Below are 22,491 nucleotides of genomic sequence, written 5' to 3' on the forward strand. Positions count from 1 at the left end.
AAAAAAAAAAAAAAAAAAGCATAAGGGGAAAAAAATACTAAAATTAAGTGTAGGAATTTAAAATTAGGGTCAAGAATATCCTCACCTGAAGGTCTTTCCTTTTGTGAGAATAATTGATGTTAATGCAGATATTTAAAAAAAAAACTTATTCAAGTCAGAATTGCCACCCAGTTTGGAGAGACAAAGGCTTGGAGGAAATATCTGAAGTTTTAGACGCTATGTTTAACATTTCACTGTTGACTATATTAAATTACTTTTGCCTAGAGGTCTACACCAAAGGAAATATTGAAGCCCATCGGGGGACCATAAAAGATTACTTTTCATTCATTACAGATTCCTGGGATGTTAAAGGTGTAATTAAAAATGCATAATTAACAATGAAGGAATCTCATTAACAGTGAATTTAACAATGAAGAAAAATTGTCTTTATAGTGGTCTTTTTGCATGGGGGTATCAAAGGAAGGTTTTGCACACATCTAAAAAAAATGACTATCACCCACATAAATAAGAAACAAATAATAAATTGGATATTTACAATTAGAGATAACTACTTGCATATCTCTAGAGGTCTGGAGTTTGTTTCTTCGAATAGGTTTTAAACATTTTCTCTATTCACATAATATTATTAGGATTTCCCCCCAAAATCAAATAGTGAAGGTCTTGTGAGCTTTTATCAGTACAAAAGGAGTTTACTGTATTCCATTGATTCTAATATGTGCAGAATTCACATTGCTGAATTAGGGTTAGGTCTTACAATCAGCATAAGAAAGTATTAACTCAATGGGCAGCTTTCCCCTCTCCTTCTCAGTCATATATAAAATAATAGCGCTTCTTTTAATTGAAGGTATCTGAAATTTAGTGAAGTACAGTTGCAGTGGAACTCTTCATTATTTGAACGTGACAACACACAAAAAGTCCTACTTTCAGGTGTGGCATCAGGTTTACTACTTTGTAATCACAGGTCTCACGAAAGATCTTACGCCCAAAGTCTTTCAGAAGGGGCATATTCTCATATGAATTGTTGTCTAGAGAGATCAGACTTGTTCTTAAAAATTTAGCCCTTTAAATATATGACATTTTGCAATAAGCAAGGACAAATAATAGGTACAGAGTTTCTGCTGCACTTGGCCCGATTTTGGTGCAAGTGTCAGAGAAAATGTCAAAAAAAAAAAAAAGTATGGTGGCATGATGGGAAGGAAGTGTTGAGCTGTCAGTGTCAGGAGTTTGCTGCTGAAATTCTCTATCTCCCTCAAACCATTTGACAATGTTAGGTTGACTTGATGGTCCGAGTCCATCACGAACAGTCAGCTCCTTGGTGCTGAAAAAAACCAAAGCACAGCCTCTCTAGAAAGAGATAATCAGCACCATGCAGGTGCTGCTGGGTGGTCACTGCCAATGTATTTACTTGAGAGCAAAGTGGCTGTCAGGTGACCCACAGCAGCAAGAAATAAAGAACAAGAGAGTGAGGAAGATGAAACCTAAATAAAAATAACCAAACCAAACAGATTAAATCAGAATGCCCCTCAGCAATGAAGCCATGGGACTAGCCTCTCAGAAGGCTTTTTTCTTTTTTTTTTTTAGCCTCTCTGTGGTTCACCTCCAGAGAATGCCTACTAGCTGTGTTAAGTATCAAAGTCATTGGCCAGGATTTGAGACTTCTGCAGCAGAGAGCATAAAAGCACATTGTGCAAAACAGACACAGTTCAAATTCTCTCTGCATGCAATTTTCTCTATGAATCTCAATGAGCTGAAGGAATATGTTAGACAGTCATCTGAGGTCACTTGAGGTCTGCTTTCTGAGTGACAGTTTATTATCCTTGCTTTCCTCTGACCAACCAGGAAAATCACATGGAGCGAGTGGAACAAATGACCTTGAGGACAAAACCAACAGAAAAACAGCAGAGCAGGAATGGGGAAAATGGCTGTAGCAATCAAGAGTATTAAAAAGAGTTCAAAGATAAGATTGGATGTTATAGAAAAACAAAACAAACAACCAAAAAAAACCACAAAAACCCAGAAATGAACAAATAGCCATCTAAAAATGGAGAACCCCAAAGTGCCCCAACTGCTAATGCAGATAACGAGTAGATTTGACTATACAAAGAAATGTTAAATATCAGTCTGTTAAGGAATCATACGAAATTGGACAGCTGGCTATATTTTCATCGAATCTGAACAGTGCTTTTCGGCCCGTCTGACCAAAAACACAGAGCACATGATATGGTGGAAATTCTTTTTGGGGGCCTAGGAGGCACACCCCGTTTCCCTATTTTCCTGGGAAAAGAGGGATTTCTTCTCCAGAAGCGCTTCAGGCTTTGATCAAACTACCTCTCATACCGGCAACTTTGTAGCTTGCTCTTCAGCAAGTAGCAGGAGGAATGTCTTTAGCTTTGGTTAAGGATTCCCCCCAGCAATGCAGAATGGGCCAGCTGGTGTAGAATATGGAGGACGTGGAGGCGGGTTCAGACAATAAAGGAAAACAATGAGATACAATGGAATGGGAGAGCCCAGGTCAGAGACACCATGCAAACAGGGGAAAGGCAGGGAGAGCTATGGAAGATGGGTTAGAGAGGTGGAGAGACAGACCAGCCCTTGGGAAGAGGGAGGATGCTCCAGGCAAAAGGAGACATTTAAACCTGGGAAAACCATCCAGCTGAGCAGCCATTCTCAACTCTTCACTTTCATCACACCATAAGGAAAGAGGCACAAAGGCATTTACTGAAAATGCCAGCAATGACTTATTTCTCGGGAAAATTGACCACACAGTACTGAAAGGCACTAGAAAAAATGTCAAAAAGTTTCCTCAAGTCCCACAATGCCCATGTTTACACCATCTGTCAACATAAGGAGAACCAAAGTGATGAAGAAATGAAAGCTTCCAGAAAAGAAAAGTTCTACATTTTGTGATTTGCTAATGGGTTACATGGTTGGAATTTAAAGAACCATTCCCCCCTCTCCAAGGAGACTATTTTCATGATAAGAAATAATATCTAAATGACAGGATCTTATTTGACAAATTCTTCTTGACGTTTATGAATAGCTTTGCATGGAAATAGCATAAGAGAATTCCTGCAAAACACAGGTGTTCACATTCTTTTATTTGTTTCTTTGCTTTGTGCAAGCACTTTGCCTTCTTTGCTGAGAAGGTGCTTTTAAAAGAAGAGCCAGATGACAGTAGCAAACACACAGCAAAACACTTCTGACCAAAAACATAGGGCGTTAGGGTTTTCAGATCATAAAAAATAGCCAGTTGAAACCACAAACGGACCGAAAGAGAGGAGATAATTTTTACCAACTGTGGGAGTGGTGGCTGCACTCAAGGAATTGGTGGATGATATTGAAGAAGTGCTTTCAGCCCGGGCTAGTGGTGCTATCGGAGGAGGGCTGGAAGAATGGATGGGAGGGCTGAAAGGTCGGGGCTGCAGGGAGAAGAAAAGAGATGGAAAGTTAGAGTCACAGGTCTTCCATATTTTTAACATCTCCCAGCCCCACATATGATAACTCAGGTTCTTTTTTTTTCTTCTTCTTTTTTTAACCCCGCACCCGTGGCATATAGAAGTTCCCAGGCTAGAGATGGAATCCAAGCCCAGCTGTGCCCAATCCACAGCTGTCACAGTACCAGATCCTGCACCCACTGTACGACAATGGGAACTGCACAACTCAGGTTCTTAAAAGAGGATAGGTGGCACCATTTTTACAATGAGATTGATTATATCTGGACAGGACCTTGTGGATGGAGCTAGAGAAACAAAGCAGAAACCGTAATGCGCCACATTCAACGGGTACATCACATTTAGATAGGCTGAGATCTGGGGTGCAGTCAGTGACCTTTCAGGACAGTGGACTCACATGCCTTCGGGGACTAAGCAAATAAGCTTATACCCGCTGAAAAATGTCGAATACAAAATACAGTCCTGTGCTAGCTAACCCAGTCTGTGACTCCTGTGTGTGGATGCCAAAGAAATTTACCTGTACCAGAAGTCTCTTAATTGTTTACATACTGTTTTCCACCCCTCTGCCTTAAAACAATTTGCAAGAAACTTCCAGAAAAAATTCATCTGGCCATCATCCTCTTTTTTATTCATAGGATGCCTACCACGAGTAACTTCTCTATAGTCTTGAGGACAGACATCAGGATTTGCCCTCTCTTGGAGGGCCACTTCCAAAATCAAATAAATAATTGTGAAAGATTCTAAAAGATTCAGCACAACCCAGCATTATTATCTTAAACAGCATCAAACTCCCTGCAGAGGAACTGAGGGACCCAGTATCCTATTCCTACTATTTTAGACCTTGGCTTGAAAGATGCTGGAGATTTGAGGGTGGCTGAAATGTACACTCTTATTTGCAGTGACTATCTTTCAGATGCCACTGGTCAGGGCCATCTGGGGAAGCGCTCTAAAGCTTCGACCTTAAGTTGAGATGACCCATGTTCAGGCATTTTGACTCCTGTTTGTCATTCCCACTGTATGTGTCTGAGCAAGCCAGGACAGAAGGGAACATACCACATCTCCAACTCCAGGCTTCCCTGGAGGTAGCTTTGGCCGAGATGGAGGCCGGGGAGGTGGAGGAGGTGGGGTGGTGCTGCTGCAAGGAACCAAGGGGGTGGCTGGCCGAGCAGGGGACGATGCACCTGGAAAACAAGCTGGTATTAATTGAAAATGGCTGGAAACAATGGCTGGCATCTCTTCAACGCCCCTTCCCCACTCCCTCAGTGCATCAATCACGGACACTTTTTTCACCTCAGCACTTAGGACGGTCAGCACTGTAGCACATGGGTTTCTTTTTTTTTTTTCAATAAAGAAAAAAATTCACTCAGTTGAACTATGGTGGATGGCAGCAGCTGAAGCTCATTGCCCTTTGTTGTCATGTGACACCCAGGGAAAGGTAAATCCTTTTATTACTTTCTGTGATAGAAAATATACTCAAAAGACTCTTTTGGCTTGCGGGGGGGGGAACGTAGCTTTCACTTTGACCCTGGTACACACAGGATTTATAATAAATTCTCTTGATTTTTGTATATTCAGATTTATTTATATCTAAGATGAAAATAAAGGTTAGAGCTTAAAAAAGATTTTTCATATTTTATGTCTATATACCTGTAGGTGTGTATATGCTAATATATACATAAAACATATAGAAGAGAATTATCCTTTTTACTGTGCTTTGAGGTATGAATACTGTGTAAATATAAGCAAACATAATGATAAGCAAAGGACAAAATGTAAGAAAGTAAATTAGATGTTGCCTGTGTACTTTGTGTATAGACTCTTAACCAGAACACATTGAATTTAAGGGTTTTTGTTTTTCGAAGGAGGCTGCTTAGCAATCTGTCTACGTAGAAGTTGCCGGTTATGATTTTTGTGATAATATTCTATTGGATTTACTTTTCTGGCTGTCAATGACAAACATGGGACACACAGAGGACACACAGAGGTCGGCATGCACAAGGATCAGCACACCAGAGGGGTCTCTAGACTCAGGGGTCTGCCTAGCTTCCTTTGTACATCCGGGGTTCACGACTAAACTACTTGGCTCACAACCAAGTCAAGGTCCAACACATATTCCGAAGAGTTCTTGTTCAGTCAGAAGAGTTCCAGCGACTCCTGAGGTGCATTTCACTTCAGTTAGAAGCACAAGTATCCAATCACTCCAAGGAAATTCGAAGAAATTTTGCTCCAGGAAAATACCCAGCCCCCAGCCCTGCCTCCCCTTTAACACGCCGCAAAACTCTGCTCTCTGGAGCATCCTAGACCAACACCTCTGTCCCCAGATTTTCAGATTCTCAAGAAGATTTGAAGTTGAGCAGCACAACCCACATCTCAGCATCTGCTCCCATTTCGAGGAGAGTCCTCGGTAAAAACCTTTCTCCTCTCTTTCAATAATTTGAAATCTGGGTGCGCTGTGTTTCTTTCTTTTTTTTTTTTTTTGTCTTTTTGTCTTTTGTTGTTGTTGTTGTTGTTGTTGCTATTTCTTGGGCCGCTCCCGCGGCATATGGGGGTTCCCAGGCTAGGGGTTGAATCGGAGCTGTAGCCACCGGCCTATGCCAGAGTCACAGCAACGCGGGATCCGAGCCGCGTCTGCAACCTACACCACAGCTCACGGCAACGCCGGATCGTTAACCCACTGAGCAAGGGCAGGGACCGAACCCGCGACCTCATGGTTCCTAGTCGGATTCATTAACCACTGCGCCACGACAGGAACTCCTCAATAATTTGAAATCTGAGTGCGCTGTGTTTCTCTGTGTTGTTTATTCTAAGTGTAATTTCATTAACGTGAACCCCCACTAATTATTTCCACTCATCCACCTTTTTTTTTCCCACCACTACCAACGTTTCACTGTATGGTCATCTTTTTATTTTATTGGGCTGGTATCTATGCCCCATATTTTTCATACTTTATTTTATGCCCACCATAAGATTTGGAGGAAGATACTTCTACTATCTCAATGGAAACTAAAGCTCTGAGATATTCAATAACTTGCCCAAAGTCACATAGCTCAAATATCCTATTTAACTACAAAATTGTTAGCTTTTAAATGTGCTGTCTTATAGCTTTAGGTTGCCTTTTGCCGCATATTTTGCACAAAGCCTGATCTTATTTTTGCATGAGCAGACTACACCCGTTTCACTCAATATAAACATTTTCGGCTAATTTTCTCTTGAATAAAAGAATTGGGTATATTTTTACAGGTTCCACTACAAAGTTTTCTTTACACCCAAGATGTTTTCAGAAAATAAGAAGTGACAGCAAAGAGATGGGAAATAAACATTTATGCAACAAAGTCTTTTTTAAGCAATTTGATGGGACTTTTTTGGGGGGTTCCATTTTGCTGGAAACCCATGCTATAAGAGTGGGTCAAAAAGTCTCTCTATTGGGTATATTTCCAAGAAATAGTCTTCCTAGTCAATCTCAGGAAAAGGTAAGCTGCTCACCCTTTTCCTACAAGTTCCAGAAGGGAAATTTTAAAACCCAGTTTCACTAATATTTGGGGTTATCATCAAGGGAGTGTGGAGTATTGAAAAAAACTGATGAAAAGTTCTGGCCCTGCCCGCCTCTTCTCTGCTGTAGGATTTTGACTTCTCTGAGCCTCAGCTTCCTGTTTTAAAAAAGAAAACATGTTTCTACCTTGCAAGTTGTAATGATCAAAATGGAAAGTGCTTATTAAAGTATTTACTAAACTATAAAATACTATACAAATAGAAGGTAGTTGATGTTGAGGTGATAAAAACTGTGTTTTTTGATACATATATACCTAAAAGCAAAGAAAAGAGTGGCTAGTTAACTGCTTTCCTTTTTCTTTTGGGGCACCCTGTTGAACTCACTTTTTCTTTACTGAATTGATTTCATTGATTTGCTGTGGAGTTAGAAGACACCAAAGGAGTGCTTAAGAAGTAAAACCCTGCTTGACAGAACCTACACACTCAGCAGAGGGTGCCCAGGGCCAGAGGAGTACTTCACAATGGAACTTAGGCCTCACACCCTTTTTTGCTGCCCAATAAGATAGTCATTAGCTACATGTGCCCACTGAACACTGAATTGTGCCTTCTGCATCTAAATAACTGATTTTTACTTTTTTTTTTTTTTTTTTTTAGGTCTTTCTACACAATTATTTCCTATTGAGAGAATGGAGAGGGTTATTATTTGGGCATCTCTGTCCTTATTCTTCGGTCTTCAATTATGCTGTCATTTCCCCTTCAAGCAATGTTTAGTCCCAAGAATAATGCTGGAAAATAATTGTACAACATTGTTTAACAATCACATGTATGTTATTTGAGTTTTGTGAGTTCAAAAAAGTTGGCAACCATGGACATGTTCTCAGTCCATCTGCTGTTCTCAACCTGAAGTTCCATCGTGGCCTCTTTGGTAGCCCCCCAGGACCGCATAAAGATGGCTTCAACCTTCCTCTCTCTTGGTGTGTGTGCGTCCTTGTGGGTGGGGAGGGGAGTAGGGGGGGTTGGTAAATTGAATCCAACGGATCTGAGGTCAGGCAGATCTTGGCTTTGCTTTTTATTAGCTTTGCAATCGTGGCCAAATCCTATCTTTGAGTTTCCATTTCCTTATCTGTCAAATGAGGTTAATATATCACAGTGTTGTGGGGAGAATGAAACAAATTAAAATATATGCCCTTTTAAATATATAAGCAGCCTTTTGTTTTTCTTAAAACACAGTTACACCATTTCATTGAAGAAAGTACTAAATATGTGTGGGGAAGGTTTCATACTATGTTTCTTTTTTGGTGACCAGCACCTTAAAAGCTCTAAAACAGTACTGTCCAACAGAGCTTTCTACGATGATGAAAATGTTCTAGAACAAGTGCTGTCCTTAAGATAGTCATTAGCCACATGTGGCCACTGAACACTGAAGTATGCCTACTGCATGTAAATAGCCAATTTTTACTTTTTTTTTTTTTTTTTTTATCTTTCTAGGGTCTCACCTGTGGCATATGTAAGTTCCACCCAGGCTAGGGGTCAAATCGGAGCTGCAGCTGCCAGCCTATGTCACATCCACAGCAACACCAGATCTGAGCTACATCTGCAACCTTCACCACAGCTCATGGCAACACCAGATCCTTAACCCATGGAGTGAGGTCAGGGATCAAACCTGCATCCTCATGGATCCTAGTTGGGTTCGTTACTGCTGAGCTACAAAGGGAACTCCTGACTTTACATTTTAATTTAAATTAATTACCATTAAAATTAAAATACGCCACATGTACCTAGTAGCTTCCATATTGGATATTGCTTCTCTGAAAAGACTTGTAGTTAGGAAATATATTTATTTAACTCAACCCCAGGTAGGTTCCAACTCATTTGTCTATGGATGTGTGTGTGTGTTCAACATCTTTTAATACTACTTTGGTTTTCCCAGTTGAGAAATGTTGCACTGAACATTCTGTCTTTATTAACACCTCTCTCTCCCTGGCCTCCACACGTGCTGCAGGCCAATAAAACACCTTCTGCATCTCCTCCCCTGGGCACACAGCCCACACAGAAGAGATGGCCTTTGCCAAGAATCAGTGTCTGCCTTCCAGTAAAGCAATATTCTGGCCAAACTATGTATTTTTAAATTTTGCCATCAGGAAAATTAAAGTTCTTGGAGCAAATTCTTAACTTGCAACTTTCTCAACAACAGGTAACTCTCCTGATTCACCAGGCTGTTAGTGCTGTTGACACTCGATCTGTGACAGTCATCTTGCTGTGAATGAAATTTTAAAAGTAGGCACAATGGTATCCAATTAAACAGAGTTTGAGAAGGATAGGGAAAGTTATTCCCATCAGGCTAAGTGCTACAAAAAAGCAGGTGGGGATAAGCATTGCTACTCTTTAAAACCAGAGATTACATCCTACTCGTTTAAGCCTAAATTTACATTTCTCCCAGTCTGCGTATATTTCATCAATAAAAGATTAACGAGCAAATAAACTGGGACTTAATTAAGGAGATAAAGGTGCAAAGTTTTATTTATTCATGAGCTTCATTGGCCCAGTTCTGTCTTCCATTTAGAAATTCAATCCTTTGATACCAGCAAAGTATAGTTCTTTTCCAACTCAATTATTAAGAATCAATAGTCTTTACGGGTAACATTTTAAAGTGATTTTAAATAAGAATAGGGAAGCTAAACATTAAAACAATAACAAAACTCCCAAGGATTCCAGAAAGAAATCTAGAGCTGTCTTCGCTCATTAGATCAGTGGTCAGCCAATGCAATGAAGCGAGCACCTCCCAGAGCCTTGTGGAAGGTGCTGGAGGAGAGAGGTGAATTACAAAGCTGTCCTGACCTGTTCACCCCTCCCTTGACTAAAAGTCTTGCTTTGAGGAGAGCAGAGTGGCCAGGCCATTGGAAAGGGGGGCTTTATTTTTTGAAAAGTTATTTCAGAAAACTCAGAGCATGGCCTAGAAAAAAGAATTCCATCCAAGAAGATGGAAACACACCCCTCTTTGACAGTGGACAACCATCTTTGGGATTGAGGTCTGAACGTAAAATTTTACCTAATGGTCATTTATTATCTTTAGAGATAAGTAAGGAGACTTACATCCCCCCAAAGAGCTAAAAAAGCAGTAGAGGTGGAGGCTCTAACCCTCCAGAATTATAGAAAGGAGCACAGAGGATAGGTTTGGAGAGAATTTTGGTGATGTTGTTGATGACACTGGGCAGTAGAGGTGGGTGTCAGTTTCAGATAAGTTTGGGATGTTTTGTCACTAAACCTTGCAAGAGGGTCTGGAGAGCGTAGTGGTTAAGAACCTAGGCTTGGGATAAGACAGACCGGAGAATGGATCCCAAATATATCATCTCTAGCTGTGTAAATGTGGTCAAATGACTTAACATCCATAAGCCTCGGTTTTCGTGTCTGCAAAAGTGGTGACTGAGAATATTTCCCTCATGGGGTTGTTGTGAGGATGAAATGATATGCATGGTGCCAGGATAAGAAACTATAGCTATTGTTCGTATTGGCAAAATAAAGGCTCTCAGAGTGTCCCAGGGTCAGGAAACTGACTGGTTTTGTTTTAACACAATGTTTCCCAAACTTGTTTGAGTATTGAGTGGTTTTCCCTTTTTGGTTGGGCACAGGAATACCTAATGATATAAAACACTGGTTTTGTTTACAGTACAGGTGACTCTCCAGTCCTCCTTGATTGGCTTGCATGCTCTCACTTTAGAGCACAGGGCAATTAGCAAAGAACACGCCTTGACAGATACTCCATTGAAAGTGGAAGCAGAGATAACTATTAGCCTAGAGACAAAAGCCTTTCCTTTCTGTCTCTTACTAGATCTAAATAACTTAAACTTGGTCGCCTCTTTCAAAGTAAATGAAACACAAATAGCTCTTGACACCGCTGGGAAGGTATCTAAACAAAACCCACAGGAACAGGAGGGAGGGCATTGGAGGATGTTGGCAGACAAACATGAGAACCAGTAGAATAAATGATATGGAAGACACATTAGAAAAATCTTGATCTTTTCCCTGGTATACATGGCAGATCATCCTTTCATAGAGAACACAAAAGGAAGTTTCAAATAAGGAAAACCAAAAAAATCAGATTCAACAACAAAGTTTGCATGTGGAGTCCCCAGATGTACGTTTTGGTTGACCTGCTCCATCATCTGTCACCACACTTGGAGTTAAGCTCATAGGCTGATGAGCATGTTGATGACGACATCAGAGAGCAGTTTGTTTCAGCAGCAGCTTGATGAGGCTGAGGATGCGGTAAGGCATTCTTTTTTTTTTGCTATCCTCTAAAATCTTTTCACACCCTCCTTTTTCTCTGAAGTAATGATAGGGGTTAACACCGTTCCCTCTCAATAAGAAAAACGCAACACAGAAAAAATTAGGAAACGCATTGACCTACAGAGAAACAGGGCTCTTGAAAAACATACAAGCGTAGATGTATACGATGATAAATTGAATAATGTCTGAGGATCTGTAATCAACTGTGGTGACTACAGTTGATAGGTGACTACAGTTGATAACACTGTATCGTATGATTGAAATTTGCTGAGAGTAGAACTTAAATAGTCTCATCAAAAAAAAAAAAAAAGTAAATATGTGACGTGATGGGCTGCTAATTAACTGGGTGGGAAAAATCCTTCCACAATGTCTGTGTGTATCACATCATCACATTGTACACTTTAAAGATCTTACAATTTTATTTGTCAGTTTCACCTCAGTAAAGCAGAAAAACACTAGGGCCCTTGGGGAGGCCTCTGACGAGGAAATCAGACACTTAACGTGAAACTCACGCTAGGAAACCTGTCTTTCTAGAACTTTCCTGAATTCTAAACAATGACATGGCAGGTTTCTCTGAAAAACATACACTTAATGGCAGGGCAGAAGGCAGCGCCCTCCTAAGGGCGGGGAGCACAGGGCAGGACACATCCACAGACTTGCACTATGACTGCGAGCATTTGATGGACTGGGACATGCCACCGGGCATAGGACACCCACACCAAAGGAGGGATGGCTGAAGCTCTAAAGTCAGCGGCCAGGCAGGAGGAGGGTGTTGCTCACACGGCAGCAGCCACGGCCATTCCCGGGCACACGAAGCACACGCAAACAGTAAGACGTACCACTGGTGGTCCCCGTACCACTGCCCGAGCCGGGTCCGGGCGACGAAACCACAGTCCTGTAGGTGGGTGGGGGTGGGGGAGGCGGCGTTGCTCTCTGTCCCAACCCAAAATCTTTCGGAGAGGAGATTGTTTCTAAGTAATCATCTTTAATGAAGGTCTGCTCGGCCACTTTCTTCTGGACCTCTTCTAAATTGAGCGGCGATGGTACATTGCGAGGCGGACCCGGAGGTCCTGGGGGGCCTGGCGGGCCAGGGGGAGCCGGGGGGCCGGGAGCTGGGGAGTCGGCTGGGTTGTCTGATGCAGCTGGTGGGGACGCCACCTTTTCCCTTGGAGTCAACTCTGGAGTAACACGTTCCGGGGATGTGTCAGAAAATTGGACCCACTTATCTTCAGCGTTAACAGCAACAGACTTGGGGGACAACACTGGGCCAAAAATGCTGTCCAAGTCATTGATTGATGGTAGTTTTTCAATTTTGACCTCTGTGGCTGACTGGTCATTTCCTGTGGTTAAAGTAGTTGATTTTAAACTTTAATTACTTTGTTAAAATTATTTGTGGGGGAAGTGGGAGGGGCGAGGCAAAGGCTGGTAAATAGATTGTCTCCTGAGGTGTCTAGGTGGGCAGACTTCATGATGGAAAAATTCTTTTTTTTTTTTTTTTTTTGCCTTTTCTAGGGCATATGGAGATTCCCAGGCTAGGGGTCCAATCGGAGCTGTAGCCATTGGCCTACACCAGAGCCACAGCAACGCCGGATCCTTAACCCACTGAGCAAGGCCAGGGATCAAACCCGCAACGTCATGGTTCCTAGTCGGATTCATTAACCACTGTGCCACGAGGGGAGCTCCCATGATGGAAAAATTCTTGATTGGAGTTGAAGGGGAGGGGAAGGTCCCCTGCCTCTACAATTGAGCATCACCTTTTTTGCTATCATTTACCTGAGTTGGCTATTTCTACCATGATTGAAAACACCGAGTGTGTAACTGCCCTCCAAGGCTTCTCCCAGTGTGCAAAGTGTGTTCGTTTTGAGAAAGCAGTGTTAGGTTCACAGAAACGTACAGGCTCTGGAGCTGCAAATTCCAAAGAGGAGGTCCCTTTGGAAAATCTGGCTTACCAGAATACCTAGGACATACTAGAAAAAGACTCGGTAGCTGGAGATCACCCTCATAATTGACTGGCCACTCTAGCATTTTAAATGAAAATGTTTGGCAAAACTAATGACAATATATGTTATTTAAACAAAAAAATCACATCAAAATAAACTGTCTATCCTCCACCTTAAATACACCAGAAACACAGCACAAAGATTAAAAAGATGTCACCACGCGAATATTTATAGACACATACCCCCCCCCCGAGATACACACACACACACACACACACACACACACACACACACACACACACACGACACTGAGGAGACAAGTACTGCTTATTAGAACTATTACTTATATACCTGTTTAAAAGACAATTATAAAAACATCTTTATCATTTCTTTTCTCATCAAGTCTAACCTGTAGCATCCTAGGCACAACTGCTATATATCCATCTGAGATCATGAAACAAAAAGTCTGCTTTGCTTAAATGTTAGCATTAGATAGTCTTTTCAATTCTTACAGTAATAAGAGAAAAAACATTTAAAACTGTCTTCTGCAGCTTGGCAGGAAATACTTGATAACAACTGAAATGTGAGGCAGTGTACTCTTTGTAAACCCAAGGTTATTCAAATTAGAAATCGTTACCCAAGTAATTGCAAGGCCTGAGCAGAAGCCATGTTACCTTTAAATGACCTTTTCGCTGTAAGAGCTGGCTTAGGACTTACATATTTCACATTTGAAAAGAATTAACCTTCAAGGTTCCAAGGCTACAGATAAATGGGATAGCCGTTCGCATGGCCCATGATAGTTATAATTTTGTTGCTGGTAGGTTCATTTATCTCTAACATAGTCAAGGGGCCAAAATGGTTTGAACTTGCACACACCTCTCCTTGTGACATTCTGGATGACTCTCTGTTGGGTTCGCGTCACTATAAATTTCATAAATGACTACATCTTGCATTTGCTCTTGTCGATAAATACCCCTCTCTATAGCTATCAAACTCACCAGGCTGCAATCGAATTCCAAAGGTGATAAAGAACTACGTTTTACAGGCCCAGACACATAAAATAGCTATGATGCTTTTGCCTTGCTAGGTAGATTATAAATTGTAGGAATACATAGTATTGATTTTAATAGACGGTAAAGATGTGCCTTAGAAATTATCTGTCTAAAGACATGCGGCAGTTCCTTACCGTATTTCATCCTCCCTACACACCTCTTTGCTGTTGGATAATAAATATTTAATGACCACTGGGAAAAAAATCCCCCACCCCTCAAGCTTACCTGAATGCTGCACATCCTAGGAATCATTGCATTTGCATTAGGAACTACACAGTTTGAATTCTAGGAAAAAAGTCATCAGTTCTTGGAAAAATACGAATTATGCCTTAAGATTTTTACCTTGTAAATCATTAAAATGAGATTCAATGATGTGAGATGTCAACTAAACAAAGACTTTTGATGCTGAGATTTTTTTTTCTCCTTTCCTCTCGCAAGTAAACGTGGCCTTCGTTCCAACAAAATTATACAGAGAAAAAAATGAGTTGAGAAAGTAAGCCTTTTTATGCAATCTGGGAGAGGCACTACCTGCATAGTAAATTGTAACGGAACTAAAACAAAAGGCAAACGTTTTCATGTTTAGTCTAGCCTACAGCTTCCAACACATCAAGGGCATGTTGAGGTCCGGGTCCACTGCTGACTGCCACATCATCTCAGAATAGAAAAAATAGAGCTTACCTGGTCCAGTGGTTAAAGGGGAGCCTGTTCGGGGTGGGGTGGCTGGTACGTTTTTTGGAGGCAGTGGTGGAGGTGCTGCCAAGAGATAAGAAGCCAAGTATTATTGATCACTTTCTCTCTAAGTTACACAATATTCCCCAGATAAGCAGGATTGGGGTTTTCATTCATGTTCCTACTGTTGGAAAAGGAATAGTACTAATGGCCCACATTTTTAAGTTCAAAACTAAGGTACTGAAGCAGGCTTCATTCAGAGTCTTCCCTTTTATAAGAATTTGTTAAAAGAAATCAGATAATAATAATAATATCATTTCAAAAAAATCATTTCATTCACTTATTCCTTTGTCCAGAGAACATCAAGAGCCAACTAAATCCTATGCCCTGTACTAGGAATGGAGTTGAATACAAGGAGCTTCTGCCCTTGAGGAATTTACAACTGAATGAATGAATATCGTGGTCACAGGCAATTACAATCCAGAGGGTCCTCAGAAAAAAATGAAAACAGCTTGGGTAGGGGCTCAGATGAGAGGAGGGATTTTTAATACAGTCAGGCTATTATAGTTTGGGTTGAGTCTGGAAAGCTTTCTCAAAGTTATACGTCTTAAGTTGAGGTATATTGTTCAAAGTCTGAAGCAAAATGATTTGGGTCAAGGAAGAATGAACAGATTCCTTTGGTGAAAATTATAGCTAAAAAAAAAAATCCCTGATATAGAAAAAGTATGTATTACAGCCCCAACCCAGAGACTCACCCTTCTGAACTGGGCTTGTCACTTTGTGGGGAAAGTTAGGAATTTCAACGGGTACATTTTTTTCCCTATTGTTTCTTTAATCTATGTTTTCTTCTCACTGCTCTGTTTGCTAGATTCAGGAGTTTGCTTTTTTCTTTGGGACCTCTTTCCCCAGCACCTGGAGTGGGGTTGAGATGCTGGAATAAGCAGAGCTGATGGCTCTGCTCTGGGAGAGCCCTCATCTCCTGTCTTAGCGTCTCTCTGTCATATGGCATCATTCCCTTGTTCTCCAAGTACCACTCTTTCCATGTGTCCCCTCCCTCCTCTGCAGCCTCAGTAGTTCTGCAGGACTGGCAGAACCTTATCTGACTTGGTCAGCTCTGGGTTGGGAGCTTGCCCATGCTTGGAGCATAGCAGGTTTTTAGGTCACTTGCTTCTCATGCCTACATCCTCCTACTGAAAGAATGAATGAACCTGTGGGATCTCAGAAGAAACTATGATTCAAAGCTGATAATTTCCCTGTATTATATTATTCCGGTCTCAACGAACTGTCCTAGCGTCCTTTAATTCTAAAACCTTTTCGAGTAACGTCTCCTCTTAATATTATACAGTCCAAATGTTGCTTATGTGGACTTTCGAAGGGGTGCCCAATTTCACTATGCAGACAGACAGTAAAATGAGTCACTTATTTTTCCAGACAGAGCAGACACATAACTTACTTCCAGTGGGAAAGGGCCTTGTTAACTTTGGCGACTCCGTGCTGGGATTAATTGGTTGGCCTGGACCCCATATCTCAGGCTGATCTAAAAGAACTGGAAACATAAAAAGAAAATTTCCCAGGGTGAGCTGAGAAAAGAAACGCCCTGATTTTAGAACTTGAAATTTCAGTTTAAAGCTGAGCTTCATGAGATTATTTCTGTCTTGCCTCAGTCCTAGCAATCATTCTTTTCAAGCAGAGAAAGGAAACAGGAATGGGGGTGTCTGTGTGTGTGCATGCACAGGGGGTGTCTGTGTGCATATATAGCTGAAGTAAAAACTGCAAAACACAGCATCTGCATTCTCTTCCTTGTTGGTCACTTAAGGACATGCTAAATGTCAGGAGAATGTACAGGCTTGTTTTGGGGACCCACTTGAAAATACAGACATTTCTCCCATGGACATTTGTTTCAAGTTGGTTTATTTAAAGTTTGCTATGACTGTGCTTCAAAAATGAAAATGCCTGAATTCTGTACTGTGATTGCCACCTTTAAAGATTCTTAGGGAGTCTTTAAATAAGACGTTTACAGCATCAGAAAGAGAAATTATTCAAAAAGTGTTTGGTGAATATACTAAGCCAACCAGAAAAATAAACAAGACATCTTAAAGTACATCAGGGCAGTTCGGTATCAGGCCTAAGAACACGGAGTCTAATGTTCCTTCCATTTCTTTTGTCTCTTCCTTCTGTTTTTTTTGTTGTCATGGTAACACTGTAATGAACTAGCTCTTCTCAGCACCTGTCATGTGCCAGGATCTAGGTAAGTACAGCTTGTAATTCATTATGTTGTAAAACACAGTCTAGGAAGTTAGTTGGCCTTGGATTTGAATCCAGCCTCCACACTTACTGTATGACCATGGGCAACTCATGTAACCTTTGGGCCTCCCTTCCTTCAGGGTAGAGATAATAAGAAAAATCTCAAACAGCTACTCAAAGGATTAAAGGAGCTTATGTATATAAATGTAATGCACATAAAATTCATACAAAACATTTATGACAAGACCAATAGCTATTGTGATGTAGTTTAGTCCTCGCCACACCACCATGTGATTGATATTGAGGAAAGCAAAGATTATAGCAGTTAAACAATCTGCCTAACAACATACACGGAGAGGGTAGAAGAGCTAAAATCTGAGCCCAGACCTGTCTACCTAACTCCAAAAATACACTCTTTCCACTCAACCTTGTAAACTAGTGATAGAAGAATCAGTCAAAAAAGTAAGAGTAAGTATGTAAGAAAAGTGGGTGTGGATGTTGGAAAAACTGGTATGCTTGGTGCAGTGTTGGAACTTTACAGAACTTCAGGGGCTGACACTACCCACAGAGCAATCAAGCCAGGTTCATGGACAAGACCAGGTGTGTATCTCCTCTCCCTCATGAACCTCTGATGGAACCTTTAATTGATGGTCTTACCTCTGTTTTAACATGAAAGCAAATGTTCTCCAAAGATGTGGAGTACCATTTTTTTTATTGTCATGGGTTCCATATGGAACACAACCTTTTGAAAATGATTTTTAAGAATTGTTTTCTATTTTGTATATCAGGTTTCCATAACGTTAAGGCATTTTTCCATAGGTAGATTCAAATGCAGCAAATCCAATCCCCCCTTCAGTCACCACATGTCATTATGTCATGCAAAGTGAGATAGATCACAGATGACTTAATAAGAGACAATTGATAACCTCATCCCAGGGCCACTATTACTTATGGATTCTCAGTTGTAGACATTTAAATCACTGAACAGGTATTTAGGGATGTTCCTTATACATTTTCCTAACCTCATCATTGAAAAATATTCATTTGTGGCTGGCTGCTGTCTCCCAGATTCATTCTCCATTTCTTCTGCAGTTAAAATTTAACTGGCCACATAGCATTAAATTCTTTCTGATGGGCTGGTTGGAAGTGATGTGTGTCTCATTCAGATTCTGCTCATACAGGAACCGGCAGTGAGTTCCCTTGGTTCTCCCCTGTCCCCCTGTCTTCTGACCGGGAGATGCTGAGAGCTGGAGCAGCTCCTTTGGACCCAGAGATGATAAGGCCACATGCAGAGGAGATCAGAGCCACCCTGCCAAGTTCTGTATGGTTTACTGTGAGACTGTTTACATAAAACAGAAATAAAATTCTATATGGTTTAATTCACTGTCCTTTGGAGTCTCTTGTCACTCAAGCTCAGTCTACTCATTATGCTTTCAAGTCTTATTGTCCTTAACACTAAAATCTAATTTCCTTCACCAATGGGTCCTAAGAAAATAACATTTTATTATGCCTATAACATAATGCTATTAAGTCATATCATTTTTTTTAATGCTTTGTTATTTTAAAATTTTGTGTGTGTGTGTGCTTTTTAGGGCCACATCCATGGCATATGGACATTCCCAGGCGAAGGGTCAAATCAGAGTTGTAGCTGCCAGCCTACACCATAGCCACAGCAATGCCAGATCTGAGTTATGTCTTTGACCTACGCCACAGCTCACGGCAACGCCGGATCCTTAACTCACTGATCGAGGCTAGGGATCAAACCTGTGTCCTCATGGATACTAGTCGGGTTTGTTCCCACTTCGTCACAATGGGAACTCCAATCATATGATTTTTATAAAAACATTTCCTATTAGCAAAAACAGCTGCTGGAGATACATGCATGGGAGATAAATTCATTTTAAGAATAGATTAGATCCCTTTCATAAAGAGTTTTATGTCAGCAAGGTATACATTACTTACCACCATCCAAAAATGGCTAATTGGTAAAAGTTAAATATTTCATGCCAGGCATAAATATTTAATAGGTAAACCCAACAATAACAGCCAAAGTGGTATTTCTCCCATGACATTTTAGTTCTAAGTTGCTAAATGATTGAAGGTCATTCCTGGGTCTGGAGATTTCCAGCAGTGTCTGCTGTGTGAGCAATCCAAGTGACACATGCACTGATGAGGTGGGCAAGAGAGAAACTGTGGTCAGAGAGGCCAGTCACAATGACAGTGACTACGATGCAGAGTTCGGAAGGTCTGACTCCATCACGATGGCCGTTTGGCTCATAGAACACCGACTCCCCACCCAGCGAGTTGTAGCGATGTGCAGTAATTCTTACCGACCTCTTTTGAGGAGTGAACTTGTGAGCTGTTAGGTGCTTCTGGGAGTAAAGTTTCAATTCCTGAGATACTAGAGGTTTGCAAGCTAAACTGCCACGCTGATATCACGCCTAGATCAGAACTATTCTTTTACATGAAGATCTGGTGATACATGAAAAACATGCCTCAAAACATGTACATTTACTCTAGGTAAGTTATACTTTATTGAAAAGAACGACAAATCTCTAGATGGACAGACTTTTTCTTACCTTCTGTCTTCTGTTCATCAAAAGCTGATTCTAATGGTGGGCCAAAGAGGGGAGCGAGCGCCATCGTGTCATCTGGAGGTTTCTTGCTAAATCAAGAAAAAAATTGAGAAAAGGGGTATTAATGTTAATGAGATACAAAGCTTTCAAATATTTTTCACAGTAAGGCCGATGTATGTGTGTGCACTTATGTACATATGGATGTATGTATGTTACTCAAGCTCCCACAGGGATAAAAGTATATTTCTGAAGCTATAAAATGTATGTGGACAAAAGCATCTGTAGGAAGTGAGATTCCTGGTTCTCAATGGGGAACCAAAAGACTGGTCCAACAGAAATAAGATGAAAGAGAGAAACTTTCAAAACCATCCGATTCCCTATACCTACAAGAAATAATACTGGAGAGAACAGTTTATTGCAAAGCACCTTTTCCTCTGAAGATCTTGAAAATCACTTATATTTGTCTTCGCCACATCTCTGTGCTGTAGTTAATGCAGCTTGTGATTAGTGAAAGTCAGGCAGAGGGAGGTTAAGGAACGAGCCACCAGGAAGTTTGTGTTTGTGTTTGAATAAGAAGCGAAGGCTACCAACTTCTAACTTCCATTTTCCCCTCAACTTCCCTCTCACCACATGGTAGATTCATTATTACATCCTAATACTGCCCATCTGAGAAGGAGAAGCACATTGAGAAATCCGGGGGAAAAGCATAAGTTAAATGCTCATCCTTTCTAGGAATTATTTCTTAAATTGACTATTAGTGGAAATCTGCATAAGTGTCTCCATTCCCCCCCTAGACCTGATGCCCTTCATTGATCCTAAAGAGTTCTGTGTGTGTGTGTGTGTTGGGGGGTAAGAGGTGAAGAGGAGAGGGGAGTGGCTAGAGAAGGAGGGAAAATGAATCCAGCCTTTCAATAGAAGCAGGAGTCTTTGGGGGAAACAGTGCTTGTTTGTACAATACTTACTTATCCCAAGGAATACACAGAGTAAACTACGGTGCTTTACCAAAACCAAAAAACAAACTAGAAGATTTCTTTGGTGTGGAGCAGGTAGAATGTATCCCCAAATTGTATCCAAATAATAGGCTACTCTTTGTAGGGCCATACAGCCGTATTTCAGATCAGCATTCTAGACACCAAATGACGTCTTCAGGTAGATCTTTCTCTCTCATTAGTGAGAGGTTGCATGTTCTGATAGATGCTACTTTAAATGACTCCGGAGTACCTCCCTAAAGGGTTCCCTCATGCTGCATTGATGCGAAATGATAACATACTTAAACCTGCTATGACACACACACACACACACACACACTCTCTCTCTCTCTCTCTCTCTCTCTCTCTCTCAAGCCCTTTGTTGTGAGGAGCTGAGATTTTGGTCCAAAGGAGATTTGCTTAACTGTTAGCCATGCATAAAACACAACTAACATCTCTCATGCTCACCTTATGAGTTCTGGAGTTGGAGTGGAACGCCTAGGTCTCGCCACTTCTTCACCTGATGCACGGGACAAAGGAAGCTTTTAGCATATCTTAACCATTTCTTTTTCTTTTATGTCTTATGAGCTATGTTAGGAAACACTTAGAGATTTAAGTCACGTCAATAAGCAACTCCATGGGAAAACGTTGCAAAACAAACCCAGCAAACAAACCCTTTCCCCTGGCAACACAGCAGCCATCTTTTAGGCATATGCAGTAGCATTTTCTTTGGTGTTTATAAAACCTAATTATCCAAGGAATAACCATGATAAACCATCAGATAGAAGATTTGTACACTGCAGAGCTTAGTGGAATAGCACACCATTCTTTGAGTGTCTGCTGCCTTGATAAGTTCTGCTTTCCAACTACTATGAGAGAACACTAAGCCAGGCCATATGTACATAGTACATGAATCCAGCATTCTCTGTCTGTTCTTTTCTTGAAATGCCAAGAAAATGTTACACCTTTAACTAGGAACCATTCACTTAAGATTTCCTAGAATGTGCTACATGCAGCAGAATATCATGCCACATGTATATTATAATCTATTTACTATCTCTTTGGGTTTAATAAACTTTTCATATTAAATAACACAAGAATGGGTCAGTTGCATCTGCCTTCAATTCCTTCTGCCTTCCTCCTCTGCCTACCCCAATCAGCAAACACACATTTGATTAAATTCATTTCTAAAGGCAAATGACACAGCGAGAGTTGACAAATACAGGAATAAAGTATCAATGCTTATGCAAAAGCATATTCACTTCCAGGATTTAAACATTAATCACTGAGAACCCACTGAGCCCTTGAATCATGACAAGATTTCTTTGCTGTAAAGGTAGGACATTTGTAAGCCTTAAAAATCAAGCCCAAACATGTATCAGTCAAAGGTATATATGCTCCAATATCCAAGGAACTACTCCTTCTTTTAAATCATACTCTATTTCTGGTAGCTAAGACATACTTACTGGATAAGTTCCTTTTAATTGCACCCTAGAATTAGAAATAGACACTATAAGGTTTAGGACCACATATATATTATGTACAATATGTATATTTCTGTCATTGCAATTAAACTGAACTCAAAGAAATGCAGATGGGGAAAAATGAATTTTTTTTCTCAGCATTGCATTCCAGTTGGAAATTGTAGACACACACGCACAACATAAATCAGTTTTTCATTTTGCTCAAAGACTATAGAGAGGAAGAGAGAATACATAATATGTCTTCTGAGCCAGAAAAAAACCCTTACCTGAATAGATTTCATAAGTTAAAGTAAATATTGAATAGTCTATTAAAAAACCTTGAAATCTAGC

The 22,491-nt window shown here is 40.7% G+C and overlaps 1 protein-coding gene across 23 annotated transcripts in view; it reads right to left on the reverse strand.

Annotated features, from left to right (window-relative positions):
• Positions 1-22,491, reverse strand: part of SGIP1 (SH3 domain GRB2 like endophilin interacting protein 1) — a 235,964-nt gene that overhangs the window by 69,830 nt on the left and 143,643 nt on the right. For 16 of the 23 annotated variants that reach the window (XM_021096515.1, XM_021096519.1, XM_021096517.1 and 13 more), the window contains 8 exons: positions 22,144-22,168; positions 21,146-21,197; positions 19,713-19,798; positions 16,343-16,435; positions 14,899-14,973; positions 12,068-12,568; positions 4,506-4,633; positions 3,293-3,419 (listed from right to left, as the gene is read on the reverse strand). In XM_021096515.1, coding sequence (XP_020952174.1) covers positions 3,293-3,419; positions 4,506-4,633; positions 12,068-12,568; positions 14,899-14,973; positions 16,343-16,435; positions 19,713-19,798; positions 21,146-21,197; positions 22,144-22,168 — 1,087 coding nt within the window. The remainder of the gene's footprint in view (positions 1-3,292; positions 3,420-4,505; positions 4,634-12,067; positions 12,569-14,898; positions 14,974-16,342; positions 16,436-19,712; positions 19,799-21,145; positions 21,198-22,143; positions 22,169-22,491) is intronic. The other 7 variants (XM_021096533.1, XM_021096532.1, XM_021096538.1 and 4 more) reach the window with 2 other exon arrangements.

Source organism: Sus scrofa, chromosome 6, assembly GCF_000003025.6.
Source record: "Sus scrofa isolate TJ Tabasco breed Duroc chromosome 6, Sscrofa11.1, whole genome shotgun sequence".
NCBI classification, from domain to species: Eukaryota; Metazoa; Chordata; class Mammalia; order Artiodactyla; family Suidae; genus Sus; species Sus scrofa.